The sequence below is a fragment of the Amphiura filiformis genome, chromosome 4, assembly GCF_039555335.1.
Source record: "Amphiura filiformis chromosome 4, Afil_fr2py, whole genome shotgun sequence".
Taxonomy (NCBI): Eukaryota; Metazoa; Echinodermata; class Ophiuroidea; order Amphilepidida; family Amphiuridae; genus Amphiura; species Amphiura filiformis.
The window spans coordinates 46,041,671-46,061,011 of record NC_092631.1 but is presented as its reverse complement, the minus strand read 5'-3'; the positions used below and the strand labels follow the sequence as shown (position 1 = coordinate 46,061,011).

Here is a 19,341-nt window from a genome sequence, read left to right as displayed (position 1 = left end):
TTTTTTCTTTATTTTTCTTTGATTTATATTGCCAGGGTAAGGAGAGTAGGGATCTAAAGGCCCATTCAGTGATTTTTTGATTTTTTTTTTTCATCCCGACGATCAAAATCATCAAAATTCAGATTTTGGATACTAGACTGCGGAACTCAGTCTCCAATGATAGTCAGTAATTTTTATATTTTGGACATTATTTATGACTATCATTTGAGGACTGAGTTCTTATGATCCGAGGAGCAGTTTCAGATAATTGCCTGGGATTATTGGGGCAGAGGTTATCTTTTGAATTCTTTCATGACCACTGAAGCATAGTCGAACCTGTCAAGGACACTCGGCGTGAATTGAAAGACCATGTCACTCGCCACAAAAGAATGTCAAAGGTCATAAAAGGCCTATGGCTGATTTTGTACGTTTCGTCATTGTCATAGATGTGCTAACATAGCTTGCTAGTGTAGTGGTTCAGCCGAAAGCCGTGTGTCTAAGACAAAAAAATAATGCATTTACGTGAGTCTGTAATTTATATACCGGTACTGACAGTATATAAATTAGCTACATGTATTTGAATGGGGCTTCAACTTCGTCAATACTGTCGTTTTCCTGTTGTTGTTTTTTGCCATTTGTTTTTCATTCAAAAATTTATACACGTAACAATTTGATTTTTTTTTTCACTTTCGCTGGGATCACTGAATGGGACTTTGTAGCGCGGATTATTCAAAACTTGTTTTTACCTACTGCTATATAGTATTAATCCGATTATTACATAACTTTGCCAGCGTATTCAAGACATAGGTTATGTAAGGGATAAACTGTACATGGGTATAGGGTATAGAGGCCCTGCATACTTTTATCGATTGGCTCCAAACAAAGGATTTGAACCGGTGTCCTTCACCGTAATCACGGCGCAGTCCATTCAATCAAATGTCGTCAGTGTGCGAGACGAACGATGTATAAATCTGGAGGTCACATCATCACTTATCATGCTTATTGTAAAAAGTTTGTCCAATGCATATACTGTGTGTATTGTTCCCGGGTATTGTCAATGCAGTCAAGCAAACAGGTATTATGTTTTGAAAAGGTCGCTATAGTATATTCACAGGGGTGTCTTGAATGGCCAATCATATGGGACATAATCAAATTGCAGTGACTGCTTCCTTTGTTACCACATGTCAGTCATCTTGTGATTATTGGACCATGTAAACCTGCAAAAAACGAGCCAAAGTGCAGGCCCTATGTGCCAGGGGGACCCAATGTTGACGCCTGTATGTGGCTTCTAACCGCGCGAATTCCACTTTTACAACCATATTTCATCGTTTTAGCTTCAATATCGGCGCCCGGCGCGCGTATTACCGTAGTTTTGTATCATATTTGGTCGCCAACCTATCCCCCCCCCCACCCCCAATGTCAAAAAGAAATCTGAAAAACAAAATGTTATAGGCCTATACGACACTGCTCAAGGTTAAAATGCTATAACTGGGGGTAGGCAAGTAGGCCTAAATGTAGTAGAGAGGAGTTGCCGGACTGGTTTAGGGCGGGCCAGTAGCGTAGCCGGCCTCCCCCCCCCCCCCCGACAAAAAATGAAAGAAAAAAGTACCCCTCTGACAAAATAAAATAAAAGAGAAAATGAGGAGGGCAAAGGAAAAGAAAAGGGGCAAGGAGCCCTTTTCTACCAAAAATCAGCCCGAAAATACGAAAATTGTAAAGATAAAGCCATTTCCATCGTGATAATGGGCGAAAATAGTGTAAAATACCATTTTTTGGGCGCTACGCGCGCGCACATCGTCCCAATAAAGCCGTTTGTCTCTATGTATTGTATGATGCAACTGTAATATTTTTCGTCTGTGCCCCCGAAATTCATTTTGCCCCCTCACCAAAAAAGCTGGCTGCGCCCCTGGTTAAGGCCCGGGTTAGGGTTAGGGCTTCCGGCAAATGCGGTCATCATCACTGCTTCACTGCCTTTGGTATCACCGGGGGTATCACTGGCAAAATAGTATGCGACTTACTTAGGCTAGATATTTCAGAGGGCGCCGGTTAAACGTTACACCACCATACATGGCGTAGTTTATAGGGGAGCTTGGGGGTTATGGCGCGATGTAGTAAATTCACTTGATCTTTCAGATTTTTTTCTTCAACTAGGCCTAATTTCAGCTCACGTCACTTGACAGCCTGGGTAAGATAAGAGTGTGTGCAAACCTGTACATACACGCGACACGTTTAAACAAGAAATGTCTTTAAAAAGACAACGCCATGGATGAAGATCATGTTTCATAATTTTGCATTGCAAGTACTTGGAAAGCTAGTAAATTTGAATGTTTGGCACAACTAACCGGGTGCGAAATATTGGCATTTATTGGTAAATACCACCAATGACATACTAGGAAATACTCAAAATTTTCATGTCGAAAGCTGAATTGGAAAATGTGTGCTAAATTGGTCTACATTTAATTCATACTTGTAACAAACGGCTCAATTGAAATCACATCCTCTGAGTTTCACAACAATCCAACAATCTATATTCAGATAACCTTAAGAATGTTTGCTGCTTAATTAAGGGATTTCATATCAACCACATTTCATGACAATCCAATTATCTATTATCAGTAACTGTTAACCTTGATATTGAAGCATGGTAATTAATTTTAGATATTCGCAATGTATGATAGTTTACTGCCCTGGTAGTTACAATCACATCATAAGGCCACTAACAGTCAATTTTGAGTTTCCCGTCACATGGATTCCCGGTTGGAAAAATCCTCTACAAAAAGATTATTTGGAGTTTGAGCAACTATGTTACTGATGCGGCTGTACAAACGAGTATTATTGCAAGACCAATATCAATCTGGGGCTATTGTAATGTTTTTAAAACTTATAAATATTAATATTCATTCAGAAAAATTCAAACAGAAGGCCAGAAGGGAGCCATTGGAATAACATACATGGCATGCACACAAAAACTTGCAAAATAGTAATAAATAAATAAACAAAAATTACAACTCTTCATTGCCCGGCCGCAAAGCACCACACAAATTTGCCCACTTTCTTGCACTCAACAATTAATAATTTGCTACATACCAACACATTGAGTGACATCAACAAAACTTTGTTTCACAAATCTTGCAGTTGAATCCTAATGGCAATGAAATCCAATACGCCAATATTTGTACGACCAACCAACAAAAAGAAAAATCACTTTAAAGTTACACAGAGAAATGATGAATTTGTGATTGGGCCTATACCACAATACAGTTTGAAAACGAATACTGATCTCAGACCTTTTAAACTCAAACGGCGACAGGGAGAGGGGGACGTGTGGCTATTTTCTCCCCATGGTCCCCACCCGATTGACTCCAGATTTCACTTCACCATACCACACCTCCCCTACTAAACGAAATTTCCCGTGCCGCCACTGATGGTGTATTTAAGGTATCGGAAAGCAGCCAATGTTTGCAGAGTATTTTGTGTGAGACCCGAGCACATCAGACATTTTTTTTGAAATTCGCGATATTTATGGCAAATTATTAAAAATTGATATAGGCCTATTTTAAATCAATTAAATGGGTTTTTTTCGTATTTTTGTGAAAACCCTCCGTATTGTTAATTATCAATGCAAATTATGATGTTATACTAGTACACGTATTAATGTTGCTCTCAAATGAACATATGACGAGTTCAAAACGGCTCTTAAGGGGACTCGATCTTTTGTGCGTAATTATAGAGGGCCAGGGGATTCACTCTATCATTAAAAAATTATTTGAAGAAGTCAAAGAGCCCTAGGAATAAAAACTGTAGTGTAATTCACGCCAGATACAATTTCTTTATACGACAAAATTAATTTTTGTAATCGATCAAAAACAAACGTTTTATATCAATTTTAAATTTAGCCTGAATCCGTAAATATGGTACCTCTCGCTCTTTTTTAGGTGAAGGCTATTTTTACCATTATGCAGCGAACCATTGTTGAAGCTATTTCACATACATGTACAAAACATTCTAGAGAAAGAATGAGGACATATAGTGTTGAAATATCTTTTGTTGATTTCGAATGATAATGTCATGAAGTCGTAAATTTTAAGGTCAAATTCCTAAAACGACGCAGATAATTCCCGACTTACGCAATTTCATCATCACATCAGTGTCTTTATTATTTGTTTGAAACCTTTCCCAAACGTGCGTGCTATTTTATGCATAAAACGGCTAATCTATCTTTACAAAACGCGTCTTTTTTAGTAAACAAAAGGCTAAAGATGGCATTATGAGATTTATCTTTTATCATTACACTCATCCGCTCAACTGCCACGGTGACCGAGCGGTAAAGCGCTAGACGCGTAATCGAAGGAAGTTCAGAATCGCTGGTTCGAGTCCCAACGAAGCCTGTGGAAACTTTTTTTTTCTTCAAAATTCATGATCGCATTCCGAAATGAGTCACTTGTCGGTAAATCATGTATCGTATCCTTAATTAAAGTATATACAATTATTTTGCCTTGCATTATGGGAAAGCGTATGCCAAAATAAAAATGTATGCCGTAGCTACTTTTTGTGTAACTTTCAACTCATTGTTTAATTTAAAGCAAACTATTATATTAGCATTTTGACACTTTTCTTTTCAGTTATGTCGCGTGCCACAATCAGTGTGACATAATCTCATCAATTCAATATATCTCCAAACAAACTTTGATCGACTTGAGTGTTTACATTTATCGGTAATGTGTTGTACAAATTCGCGCGCGCATTTAAAAGACGGTTTCCTTATTTTGGTTTTACATTTGAAGTGTTTTAATAAACGAATATTTAATTTGGTATTGCTGTTGTTTGTTTACTACTAAAATTTGATATACGCCAAGAACAAAATGCGAGTTCGAGTTGCCTTTTATAATTACGGTTCAGCATTATGCTCAATATATACCATGGCTATACACTTTATACCAAAATGTGGCAAAAAGTGTATTGCGATCGAATGATTATTTTCCTAGTTCTATATAGGCCTAGATTAAGGGGTGGGGTATGAACGTTTGGACAGTATTTATTATGGGACATTTTGAAATTCGCAATGTAATACACATTTTATGGCAAATGATTTAAAATTGCTATTTTTTATTTTTAACAGTACTCGAAGTAAACTTTATACACTGATGATTTATACTTAAAGTGTATGTTTTTCTCGGGATGAAGAGCCGACGATCAATTGAAAATTATGACCTTTCGTATTGAAAAAAAACACCATGTTTTGGGCCAAAATATGGTAAAATTGCAAACTTTTGCGCGCTTCGCCCATACTGACCCGTTATATAGCACAAAAATTAACCTTCATTTGGCGCTAAATAGTATGTAAATTAAGTTTTTTCGCGAGCTTCGCGTGCAAATGTCCTAGTAAAATATATGCTCGCCTAATCCTCCCTATATTGTAAGGGAACAAACCAAAAGATCGATGACGTCCTATAAACGAAACTAGTTTCATTATTACGTTTCTGGCAGGGAGGGAGGGGGTCGGCTGAAAAACGAAACTAACTATGCAGTTAGCCAGAATCCTAATCTGAGTTCAGCTTTCTGGTCCATTTTCTGCCACGGCCTGGCTTTGAACAACAAAAAAAACTTCTCACGTGTGTGAAAATCGAAAAAGTATTCAAGTCAACTCATTTAACTCCCGGGGGGGGTTCTTCGAAAAATTTTGTACGGGGTGTGCCACGCAGACTTTCGGATGCTGACTTTCTCTATACCTACTTTTTGCTGTTTTTGCTACCCATCAGTATACCAATTTTCAAGAAAAAGCACCCAAAAGCGCCCAAATTGGCCATAATTGGGCGCTTTAAAAGCACTTTTTCCAAAATGCGCCCAATTGGGCGCATTGGTCTCCACTGAAAACCCACCCATCGATATACCAAAATCGCTGAAAAGGTAGGCCTACCCCAAAACCGTGGCACATCCCCGTATACCTTCAACCAGGAAGAACCCCCCCCCGGGATTTAACTAGTTCACGTTTGACTGTCTTCTGAACGTGCGGGTTCTGAACCAAAGTCAATGGGTTACTAAAAGGTCTGCAAAGCAAATGGAACGGCGCAAATGCCTTTCCTCCTGTTGCCCGCAAACAAATCCCGGTACCAGCCATGTGTGCATCCAAAATAATAGGCTATACTACATCATGTTCTAAAAAGATTTGTGTGGAATTGTTTGCGGGCAAACGTTCATACCAGAGAACCTAAGTAAGTGAATGGTCAAATAGAAAACTATCAATAGGTTCTACATCAGGGTGTCGTGAAAAACACTTATAACCACTGTGACTTATATGTTATACTAAGTTATACTAAGTGAGCCTTTAACCAACCAAGGGTATGAAAATACCACAACAAAGTAATTTGGAGCTATGGAAGACACAGCCAGGATTTATTAATTTTCCTGCCGGAATTCAGGTGTTTCAATAGACACATCCAAAATTATAGGGGTGAAATTGACAGCGAACGAACGAACGAACGAACGAACGAACGAACGAACGAACGAACGAACGAACGAACGAATGAATGAATGAATGAATGAATGAATTGAAGAAAAAGGAAAAAAAGAGCACCGAACGAACGGACGGACGTTCTTATAAATAAAAATTACGCAAAGTTGTATTATGATAAAAAAAAAATTGTAATGCCTACATCAAATTCACGTGAACATTCGAGATGGAAATATATTGTTAATTAGGCTTGATTAAAAGATACCAATTAATAATTAGTTTATTGTTGGTTCAATTCATTGTTACTCATATGGTAACATCTTGTATCAATTCTGATAAATTTAATATAACGCCTATGTATGATGCGTTGAAGTGAAGAGATCTAATTATTGTTTTGCTTTAAGGGATCTGGAATGAGCGTTTTGAGCGTTTCGATAGTATTTTTTGTGGGAAAGCACATCAGACATATCGAATTGCATTCTGAATACGAAGAATGTCTTTCTGATATCAAATAATTTTCATTTTTGAAATTCACGATATAATACAAATTTTATGACAAATTATTAAAATTTGATATTTTTCACATTTTTGATATATAACAGTCCTCGAAGTAAATTTTATAAATCTAATGATATATTCTTAAAGTGTATGTATATAGCTGGGAGGAAAAGCCGACGATCAATTGAAAATGTTGACCTTTCATATTGAAGATATGGGTTTTTTCCCCAAAAATACCTTTTTTTTTGGGGTGTTTTGGGAAAAAAAACCCATATCTTCAATACGAAAAGTCAAAATCTTCAATTGATCGTCGGCCTTTCATCCCACTTACATACACTTTAAGTATAACTCATCAGATTTATAAAGTTTACTTCGAGTACTGTTAAATATCAAACATATCAATTTTGAATCATTTGCCATAAAATATGTATTATATACATTGCGAATTTCAAAAAATCAAAATTATTTGATATCAGAAGGAAATTCTTCGTATTCAGAACGCAATTCGATATGTCTGATGTGCTCTAATGTCCCACAATAAATACTGTCCAAACGTTCATACCCCATCCCTTAAGTATGTCTGTATAACCCCTTGTTGAAAATGTTCTTGAAAATTAATAAATTATTGAACACTTTTATGCCGAATTCAATTTGTTTATTTGTTATAATTTGATTGTAATGATATATTAAATATAGCCTATATTATTTTAATGTTATGTTTCAATAATATAAACTGCATTATGAATGACTGTATGACTTAACGAATGCACGAGCAAACGAACGAACGAATGACTGAATGAAATAGCATTCTTTTAATTTTTCCCATTATTGTATTCCTTTATGTTTTTGTTCTTTTGAAGATTGCTTCATCTTCTATTTTGTATCTTTCTTTCGACACCCCCTCTTCTTATCACTTCTTACATTCCTCATCAATCTGGTGTAATTCGGTTACGCGCCTCCCTCCCCCATCATGCCCCCCCTACCCACGCTACGCCACTGTACAGTGCGAAACATATCAAAAAGAAAAGTTTTTAAAACGCAACAAAACTTTCTTTATTCCATAGCACGTGTCTAGCTCTTGCAAGGTAACAAAGATTTGTACCAAATTAAATCTTAAATCGTTAAATCCACAACAAAACAAAACCTATTCGCGTGCCGGTATTATTGTAACCAACTAAAAGTAGACAATCCGTTTGTTCTTCTAAAACATTGCTTTACTGAAGTCAATATTTCGTATGTAATCAAGGGGCAAGTCTTTGTTCAAACACAAAATCATCTTTCTCGGGCTGCACCATCTGTGACACGGGCGTCAGCTTACGGATGCAGCGCAGGGCTTGATTTTGGATGTTGCGCTATTTTATTGTTAAACATGAATTATAAAGTAATTATACTTATTAAAATCATATATCGGGTTTATAACTTTGACACAGAGTGTCTGCCCTTCGTTCAATTCAATAGTGTAAAAAGAAAAAGAAAGGTCATTCATTTAATCATTGGATGACACTGATGACGAAGATGATGATGATGACGACGACGACGACGACGACGATGACGATGATGATGATGATGATGATGATGATGATGATGATGATGATGATGATGATGATGATGATGATGATGATGATTATGATTATGATGAAGATGAAGATGAAGTTGAAGATGATGATGATGATGATGATGATAAAGATTACCACAACGACGATGACGACGTTGATGATAATGATAACAATGGTGTAGCCAGGGGGAAAGGGGGCCACTCCACTCTATTCCCTTTGTGAAATCCTTTTACTCCCCTCCCCGTGTGATGTTGGCCGCCCTGATTTTTAACATTTGTGGGGCTTGTTGTGCGTGTTAGCCCATTTTTGACCATTTTCGTCAAGTTGGAAGTTGCCTTGCCCACGTTTACCTGGCCCTCCTCCCTTCCTGCTCCTTCTGAAAAAGTCCTGGCTACGTCACTGAATTATGCTGACAACGAGGAAGAGGAGAAGGAGGTGGTGGAGGAGGAGGAGGAGGAGGAGGGACCATTCAATGAAGCCATTTTATTACGTAGGCTGCGTGTTTCTTGGTCGATCCTTCATGTAATTATTTCGTGTAAGCTAATCCTAACCATAACCATAATCCTAACCCTAAACCTAATCCTAACCCCAACCCTAATCCTAACCCTAAACTAACCCCAACCCCAACCTAGCTAAACTAACCCCAACCCTAACCCTAAACCAACCCTAACCCTAACCTAAACCTAATCCTAACCCTAAAAACTAACCCTAACCCTAACCCTAAACTAACCCTAACCCTAACCTTAACCTTAACCCTAATCCTAATCCTAACCCTAAACTAACCCTAACCCTAACCCTAACCCTAAACTAACCCTAACCCTAATCCTAACCCTAATCCTAACCCTAACCCTAACCCTAACCCTAAACTAACCCTAACCCTAACTCTAACCCTAATCCTAACCCTAAACTAACCCTAACCCTAAACTAACCCTAACCCTATAACCCTAAACTAACCCTAACCCTAACCCTAAACTAACCCTAAACTAACCCTAACCCTAACCGGCCCTAACCCTAAACTAACCCTAACCCTAACCCTAACCCTAAACTAACCTTAACCCTAACCCTAATTTCGTGTATAATTACATGAAGGAGTAACCGTTTTCTTGACGAGATAACAGATTTACCCTGGTAACCATATGCTATCTACTGAAGATAGCAAAAACAAAAGCCACTCATAGTTACACGATCTTTTCGCTTTACACAAAGCCGCCGATTACTTTGGCCAAAGACATTTTAGCATCATTCAGAGACGCAGCTGTACATGAACGCAGTGTCCGGATCAGCCTACAGAATGAATCATCGCAGCCAGGATCACTCTTTATTTACGAGTAGATCGAGACAATTAGCAGTAAGTTCTTTGGTCGGAGAATTTCAAAATATGGCTAGATTTTTCACGAGAGCAAAAAATATCATCACTGCTGGTGCTCGAACTCGTGCAGCGTTACGCACCGCACGAGTCTATATAGCACATTACCCATTGAGCTATATCGAAAGAATATTTTCAAACTCAAGTCGTCCAGATTTGTGACGCGATCAAGCAAAATCAGTCGGAACTCGGAAATATTAAATTTTCAGATTCTTATAGGATAGTAAAAGGCATTTACAAAGCTGGATTTTGCAGGAAACCCCACTGAAATTGAACAACCAATTCCAAAGATATGAGCAATTACAGAGTTTCCAAAACAATAGGAAACAAAAGGAAATATTTCCTTTCTTTGGCTATATCTCAAAATCAATATTTCCGAGTTCCGACTGATTTTGCTTGATCGCATCACATTTGTAAACTATACTTCCAGTTACCTGCCTATACTTCTTTATAATCTTCACGTAACAAATTTGAATTCTGGTTTAAGCTTGACTTCAACAAATTATCCTGTGAAGTCACAAATAAATAATTTGCAATGCACAAACTTTCACTTAAATTTGTTAATGTAAGTGATGGGTCGATGTAAGTTACGTTAAGGGTTTGATTCTCCGTACCTCATATACCTACATTTGTTTGCCACACTTCAGCAAAACGGGCAACAATAAGCAAATTAATGAACAAACAAAAAGTTACAAAAACAGACGTAATTTTTATTTTTGAACTATACCGGTATGCGGTTTAGTAAATACAATTGAAAAACACGCTCAAGTGTGATTTGGGGCTAAAAATAGTTCGCATATAGTGCCCTTGATACGTTATACTTTTTACCATGATAATGACCCTTTACTCGGTCATGGAAACTAAATGTTTTACATGACTAGTTTTTGTATCGCCTCGTTCTTGCGCGTTAAAGAAAGAATGAAAACATAAAAAAAAAGTAAAATAAATATGTTTTCTGTCAAAATTCATATATACTTGACCGCATGAGTTAGCATATGGCGTGACATGACGTCATGTTCAAGATCAATTTGGCAGATAATTTTTGACATAAATAAAATATTATTTAAACGTATTGTATGGTTTATCATAAAGAGTAAATTAGTTTTCTTGGTATAACCAGGGAGGACGTTTCAACTCAATGAGAATTATGCAAGAACCGTGAGAACTTGATAAGTACATGTCATGTGTTATTACCTTTCCATGTTTCCAGTCCAATATCATTAATTGTGATGCAATCAAGCAAAATCAGTCGGAACTCAGCAATTCTATATAGTTTTGAGATATGGGCCAAATAATGTGTGTAGGGTTGGAAAAATCAAAACTGGCTTTTTTGCAAAAAAATGGAAGGGAAAACATTCTTCTTTCACATAAAATATTTTTCATGAAATTCCGATGGGAAAATGTTAAAAAAAGGTTACTTTTCTTTTTTGACCCCCATCTAACTCGTAAAATCGTAAAATTGTTCCAAAAGAAGCTCACGGATTTAACGTTTTGTTATGCCATTCGTAGCCATATCTTAAACCAAAGATATCGTTGCTGACTATATGTACATTTATTTAGGTGTGCTAAAATGATTCAATTAAAGTACTCAAACATTAAAGGCTTTTAAACTTGACTTTCTCCATTTCTTCCTTTTTAATGTACCGGTGTTCAATGTTCAAATTGTTGTAACTTTGTAACCAAAGGACGTATTGACTTTGGGTTTTCACTATAGAGCTTTGAATACGAACATTGAAAATGTATGAATCCTAAAATTGACGCGCCACAATTTAGAAAACTTTTTGAAATGTACCTTTTATATTTATTGATTGCATATTTATTAAGTCATTAACTTGCAAATTTGGGGCTGAATTGCATGACAAATAACAAAGCTTTTTAACATCCAAATCTTGACTATAAAAACATGATATAACTTAGTTTAGGTCTAGGCATATTTCTTACAAACCGTGTTCATAATGATGGTGAACATCTTTGAACTTATGAGACTTCAAAATAATCGGAATGGTCATAAAGTAATTTGCGGTGATCAGCTTTGATGGCTTATAGATAGACCTATATAATTAGACCCCTACGTGATTGCCAGGTACAGATATAGGATTATCATCGAAAATTCGGAAGAAATCAAGAACTGGTGCAAATTGAATATCACAAAATTATGTATTGACATGGCACTTATAACGTACAATATACTTAAGGGGGTACTACTTAAGGGGGTACTACACCCCTGGCCAATTTTGGGTCTATTTTTGCATTTTTCTCAAATATTATAGTGCATTGGTGACAAGTAAGATATGTATTTTATAGGGGCAAGGACTACAATTACTGCACTGCAATTTCAGCAACTCAAGGCAAGTAGTTATTGATTTATTGATCAAATATTGGTTTTCCCTCATTTTTGACTGTAACTCCACAACTGTTGTCTGTGCTGAAATAAAATTTCCAGTGCAGTAGTTGTAGTCCTTGCCCCTATAATAATATAAATATCTTACTTGTCACCAATGCGCTATAATTTTTGAGAAAAATGCAAAAATAGGCACAAAATTGGACAGGGGTGTAGTACCCCCTTAAATGATTTCTTGGCATAAAAAGAGCAACGAAGACATAATTCCTTCAATTTTAAGCTTTAAAAGCACACATTTGTGTGATCAATTTTAAGCTTAAACACACATTTGTATTCAAATTGCAGGAAATTTGTTCTTAATAGGCCTACTTGAATATAATCAATTGAAAATGCAAATAGGATGGTGACAAATTTGGTAGCTACATGTATAATCTGAAATCTATATCTTAAGTTTGAAACGGAATCCGAGCAATAAAACTCTTGAGTTTTGAAATTTTCGATTATTTCTTTATGATATGACATGGATTAACGAAATGTAGAAATCCACTCATCAATGAGCTCCCGCTGGATTAAGTATAAGATAATCTATTTGCAGATATAAGAGAAGTGGTGTGATAATTGCCTATATAGGCCTATTTTTATGATGATGAAAAAGAGAACAAGTTGAATCTTTAAAAACAAATTTTGTAGGAGAAATGATATCCATATATCATTAACATGTTCACTGTAAAAACAGTGTTTAGAAAGTGGTGGCAAGAATGTGTTTAGAAACGTTATGTTTAGAATATGGATGTCAGATGTTTAGAAATTAAACACCATCACTGACCAATGTTGAGAAATTTGACACGTGATGTTTAGCTTTTAAACATGTTTACAAAGTGGTGGCAAAATTGTGTTTAGAAAAATGTTTAATCGCTAAACACTGTTTTTACAGTGTTGTCGTGATGCATCTAGCCTATAATACATGACACGTGAAGTATATTCCCAAAATTTCAGTTGATTTCGTATAATTTCGTTCTTGAGAAAAGTGGGGGGATGAGGCTGTGGATCACGAAACGAAAGAAAGAAAGAAAGAAAGAAAGAAAGAAAGAAAGAAAGAAAGAAAGAAAGAAAGAAAGAAAGAAAGAAAGAAAGAAAGAAAGAAAGAAAGAAAGAAAGATAGATATATAGAAAGAAGAAATGTAAAATACAACAAATTTGAAGAAAAAAAAAAAAAGAGTTTCAAGTTTATTTTATAATTGCCTTTGTTAAGTTGCGGCAGCTAAAAGGCCTATCGAACGATAAATGCGATATCAATGTGTATGATAATAAAATTATCAGTTACCATTATTGTTGATAAAGCCTAATATTAGGTAATAATCGGTTTATATTGTAAAAAGACGTTAACGGCATGGAGCATGACAATATCAATGAAATAATCCATAATTTCATATTACTCCAAATATTCCACTAGAATATTCGTTTTAGCCAGTATTCGTTATTTTAATTTTTAAAATTTTATCTTCTAACGAATGTCTCTTGACTGAAAATCAATTAGGGGCTGTGCAATAATTATGTATAAGCCTACCCCGGGGTGGTGAATTCACAAAGTGGTCTGCCAAAAAATGCTTGCCCCCCCCCACTATAACTCACCACACCGGGGTACACATATATATTCGGCACCACCCTTATATGTCATGTCGAAGTGTCTGGTGGAATATGTTATCAAACATTTGTAGAAGTTAAAGCCATAATATGTAATTTGCTCATAGATTTTTAAGCGTATATATAGAGGCGAAGGAGCATTCCGATTTCAATGAATTTGCTCCCCAGCAACGCCCTCAATGTTTTTCGAATTTCACATTTTGCATCATTGTAATGGCCATTGGTGTACATAAATGCCCCGTGAAAGACTAAGCCTGAAGTGCTTTAATTAGAGTAAATTTTAACATTTATAATAAAAGCGGAGATCCAATAATATGATCGGCCGTTGGCAAGCTAATACACGCATTGTAGGCACTGGAACATGGAATGAAATGGCAATTAAATAGGAATCTATTCTTCATGCAAATCACACATTATTGCTTTAATCATGACTGGATATGAAACTTGAGCAACCGAAAGAACTTTTACAGTTGAAAATCCATACACTCCGAAGACATAACCTTAATCTCCCGGCAGGGCCGTCACTAGACCATTTTCTCGGGGGGGGTCGAGAAATAAATGTTGCTGGTACTGTATAATAATGGCCGGATTTACCTTTTGCTGGCCCCTGCGCAACATGATTGCCACCGCTCTTCGGATATTCGTCTCAGGATAGAAGACACCCGTACCCCTCCCCACACACTGTAACTCAAGTTTTTCCAAGCTGTCCCCAGAATTCCTTTACCGAGGAAAAGTGCACGAAATTTTTATAAAGTGCGCGCGTAACGCGAGAAAATTTGCTATTTCAATGCTACAATTCAAAGGGGGATGTACCGGAGTCACCGAGCCGGGGCAAAATTTCATAATTGTCCCAGGCTGATCTAGTACTAAAAGAACATTACCGGGACAAATGCGCGCGAAGCTCGCGAAAAAAATACAATTTCAATGCTAAAATGAAAACAATTGTGGGTACTAACATCGTGTCAACGGAAGATGATGCAATGCATAGGCTTTTAACATCTTTTAGTTAATTTAGTCTCGGTATTTTGATCCAGCTCATGAGTGTTATGCTTATTCCAGGCATCAGAGGAGTTGCCCTATAGCACTCATATTTATGATTCACATAAAGGATGGAAATATACTCTCATTTGTGAGATTCGTAAACATTTAATTGAAATCAAAAATCAAAATTCCAATGAGGCGTCTCGCAGATCTACTCACAGAATGGGTTTGCCGAGGTAAATGCGCGCGATGCACGCGGCAATTTGGCATTTCAACACTAAATGTTCCAAAATGGGCTTAATTTTCCAAAATGGAGACCAAAAGGAAGATGCAAATCGTAAATTTTGTCATAACATTTCTGCCTATTGAGCAGGGGAGGGGATTGACTTTCCACTAATTTCTTTTTAATATTGGGGGATGGGGTTGGAAATATTTCTTGAAGTATAGTGAATCCAGCACCTTTTGGTGAGAAAATCAGTTTGTGCTACAAATGTGCGCGAAGCGCGAGGAAAAAATTACCATACTGAAACTATAACTGGTGAAGTGTGGTACAAAAGTGGAAAATGGGCACATTTTTAGTTTAAATGACCAAATATGAGGCTAATTTAGTCAGAAACCCACATACAGGTATCCGATTGTATGGACTATTCCCCTATCAATATATTGGGGATCACCCCTGGGATCTACGCCTATGCCCATCTACATTGCTGAAGGGCGCGGTACACATGGTACAGAGGGGTGATGGGATGCGCATATATTCTGTCGATCTTGCAAAATTATTAGTTCTGTGTCCACATCACCTCACCGAGCCTGACCAACATCATTGTAGGCCCCATATACCGGCCCAATAGAGTCTATTATTACGAACTGAATGTAGTTTTTATCCCATCTTTTCTAATTCCCTTCCCCCCTCTGGCCCTCTCTCCCTCTCGCTCTCTCCTCTCTCTCTCTCTCTCTCTCTCTCCTCTCTAAATGTAAAAGAGTGAAAAACTCACTCCCCAAAAGAGTGATTCACTTATAAAACCACTCAACAATGAGTGAAATGTGTTTTAAACTTTAAAACCACTCAAAAAAGAATGAAAACCACTCTAAAAGAGTGAATTTCAACTCGTTCAAGGAGGTAAATAAAGGACAACACATTTTTAGAGTTGTCCTTCATTTAACTCCCTCCTGGAAAGAGTTAAAATTCACTCTTAAAGAGTGTTTTTCACTGTTTTTTTAGTGGTTTTAAAGTTTAAAAATGCATTTCACTCCTTTTTGAGTGGTTTTATAGTGAATCACTCTTTTCGGGAGTGAGATTTTCACTCTTTACATTTAGAGATATATATCTCCTCTCTTCCCCATCTCTCTCCTTTCTTTCTTTCTTCCTTTCCCCCTTTTTTTAGGGGTCGTGTCGCACTTCCCATGGCGACGGCCCTGTCTCCCAGGTGTTGATATCAAATGGAGTCACTCATTCAAGTAACCCTATTTGGAATTCACACTATACCTGTGTGGGAGATTAAGGTCTTTTAGGATCTTTTATGAAACTTCATGTATAATTTTCATATGATACACAGTTTAAGTACTATACATGTCGTTAGATTTATAAAGTTTATACTTCGAGGACTGTCAAAAATGCCAATTTTTTGCCATAAAACTTCTATTATATCGCGAATTTAAAAAAATTCAAATTATTTGATACCAGAATTAGGACAATCCTCGTAGTTTAGAATGCAATTTGGTGTATGCTCTTAGGTCATACAAAAATACTGTGCAAAGGCGGTTGATCAAGCCCTTAGCTAATTACATGTATTTGGCTGTTAAGTATATTCTCCTCTTGGTCTGTTTTTGTATATTCTTGTATATTTATATTTATTTTTGTATTTTTGTAATACGGTACTTCAATTCAGCCTTTGGCTGCGATGTATCTGTTTAATAAAACCTATAAACCATTTATTACCACATTCCCACCATTTCGGATCGACTATTGATTATATGGGCATAACTGAATTTTTATAAACTGTTTGATTTTACACCATGCAATACCGCGTTCAGTTGATCAAATTTGAAGGTTTATTTGGTAAAGGCATGGAAAAATAGTTTAATTAATAAAAGATATTATTCAATTAAAATAATTTATAATCATCATTCAAAGCTATCCAAGTCCTATGCACGTGGCTCGTGGGCCGTTTTTTGCCTTGCGAATTCATTTGTGACGCAATCGTCAATCAACCGTCAAATCGGTGATCATTTTGTTCTCGGATTTTGTCCTGGGATTTTGTTAGTCAACCAACCGCGGAACCGGCCAACGGCACCTTTTTCACATGAAAGTGTGGAGAAAAGTCGTACGTGATCAAACAATGTTTTACTTTCTTACATATTGTCGCGTGTCGTCGTGTTTAACTTGCCGGCCTTGAGCTAAGATTAGGGAACAGTAGCTTTGGTGTGGTGCTACCTGTTACACCACTATAACAGGTACCTGTCGCGTGCCACCACTGCGCATGTGCCGCAGTGACTACCATTCTTCATTTTCTAATGACTGACTATATATTAAGTGAAAGCCTCACTCTTGACCTATCATATTGCAACAAATGCTAAATTCGAAACATCAGAGAGACAACATTTTGTATCCAGATATTATAAGAAACATATCTGATTTCATTCATCGGGATACTGCGACACCAGACTCTATATGTATCAGTGTTTCGAGTTTGCTATCTACTGAAGACGAAACTCGCACATTGCACTCTTTCTAAGAACTTCGCAGTTAGGCGAGCTGAGAAACGTCAAAGAACAGACCAAGTCTTGCGGTAATTATGTCTGAGACTTCTTCCGACACCGACATGATGTCAGAAGAGCATGTACTCGATTTTGTCTTGGAAGCCAGCAACGAGAACCAAAACTTTGCTGCCTCAAACGTTGCCGAAATCATGGAGAACTTTGTGTGTCCACCAAGTGACAGCCCTGCTACATCTGAAACAACTTACACAGACTTAAGTTCAAAAACCTACTGCACTTTTGAGAGTAATAGCAACAATTATGTGCACAGCCCTACCAGTTCTTCATCGCCTAATTCTCAGGTTATGTATTATCAAGATGTGACTGGAAGCTCACCAGAATGGGAAGATATGAATGTGCCGGTAAACTACGAGGCTACCGGTTGGCCACACCAACAGAACAATTACACATTTGCTCAACAAATTGACTGTACTATAAACTCGGGTTATTCAGAAATACCTAATTTTGCAGGAACACACCAACCGTTTCAAGTGAAAGATTTTCTCGGTCTTTCCGCTAAAGCATTAACGCAGCAGCATCATGTTACTAGACGCCAGAACTCAGGCAGTTCCACTAAATCGAGTAAACGCCGACGAGTGACAACTGTGTCCCAACGGAAAGCCGCCAATGTCAGGGAACGCCGAAGAATGTTCAATTTGAATGAAGCATTTGACTTGCTACGTAAACGAGTACCAGCTTTTTCTTACGAGAAAAGACTTTCAAGAATTGACACTTTACGCCTTGCCGTGATTTACATCGGTTTCATGCAAGATGTTGTGGATGGGAAGCCAGTTGATGAAGTGAAATTGCGTGAACTCCAAAGTCAATTTGCTATACTTAAGAAAGCGAATGCTCTACCAAGTGCAAGTCGGCCAAAACCGAGAAACAGCACCGTGAATGGGAATAAAGCTACTCGCAGTAGTAACAGAGCGAGGAAGACTGACAATATTAAGATTTAAAATATGTTATCAAATATGTTATTATTTTCAATAATACAAAATATATAGATTTATGTTAAATGTATTATATAAACTTATGAGCACGCGTATAACTATAAGTGACGTGTGTGTAGACTTGCTTATCACTTGAACTTGAAGTTCATATACACTTCTCTATTGTTTCAACACGAAGTTATTCACAACTCAAGCATATCATTCGTTTTTCTTATTTTATGTCTTACTTGTTACCTAATTTGATCTTATCTTAGTGGTTTTGAAAGGAGAATGTACGTCATTTGGCGTCATACCTGAATGCATTTTACAAACTCAACTTCGTATAGACTGAACTTGAACAATGCTGTGAACTTGTTTCACTTGAACAATGCTACTAAGTAACTTGTTTTTGTTAACAAGATTCACGGTGTAAAATTTTCTTGTCAAAAATGTGAACATGAAAGATATTATTGATGCTAATTGACGATGTAATTGGTCTGTCTCCTACTTTGTTTTGTTAAGTGTTTTATTGATTTACATTGCATGGTTAATTTACGTATAAAACAATTTCCTGAACTCTTTTTGAATCCAATGACCATACCAGGTATACAAAAATCACTCATTCGCACCATTAACATAAATATATGAAATGGAACATTTAGATTCAGTAAACATGTACTTTTTTTTAAGGTCATACTTACTCCCCTTTAACTCTTTTGACAACTAGTGTATAGCATTTTCGAAAAACTGATTGACTTGTAAACTTGGGCTGACAGTTGTCAAGTCAAAATTTGGTAAAAAATGCGCCTCTTTGTTTTCCCACATATTTTTTGAAC

The 19,341-nt window shown here is 36.9% G+C and overlaps 1 protein-coding gene across 1 annotated transcript; it reads left to right on the top strand.

Moving 5' to 3' along the window:
- Positions 1-17,211: 17,211 nt before the first annotated feature.
- On the top strand, positions 17,212-18,985 carry LOC140149844 (uncharacterized). Its single transcript, XM_072171875.1, has one exon. The coding sequence runs from the start codon at positions 17,612-17,614 to the stop codon at positions 18,530-18,532; it is 921 nt and encodes a 306-aa protein (XP_072027976.1). The 5' UTR covers positions 17,212-17,611; the 3' UTR covers positions 18,533-18,985.
- Positions 18,986-19,341: the final 356 nt, after the last annotated feature.

Coding starts and splice junctions, on each gene's coding strand:
- LOC140149844 (XM_072171875.1), top strand. CDS start 17,612: ATGTCTGAGACTTCTTCCGACACCGACATGATGTCAGAAGAGCATGTA.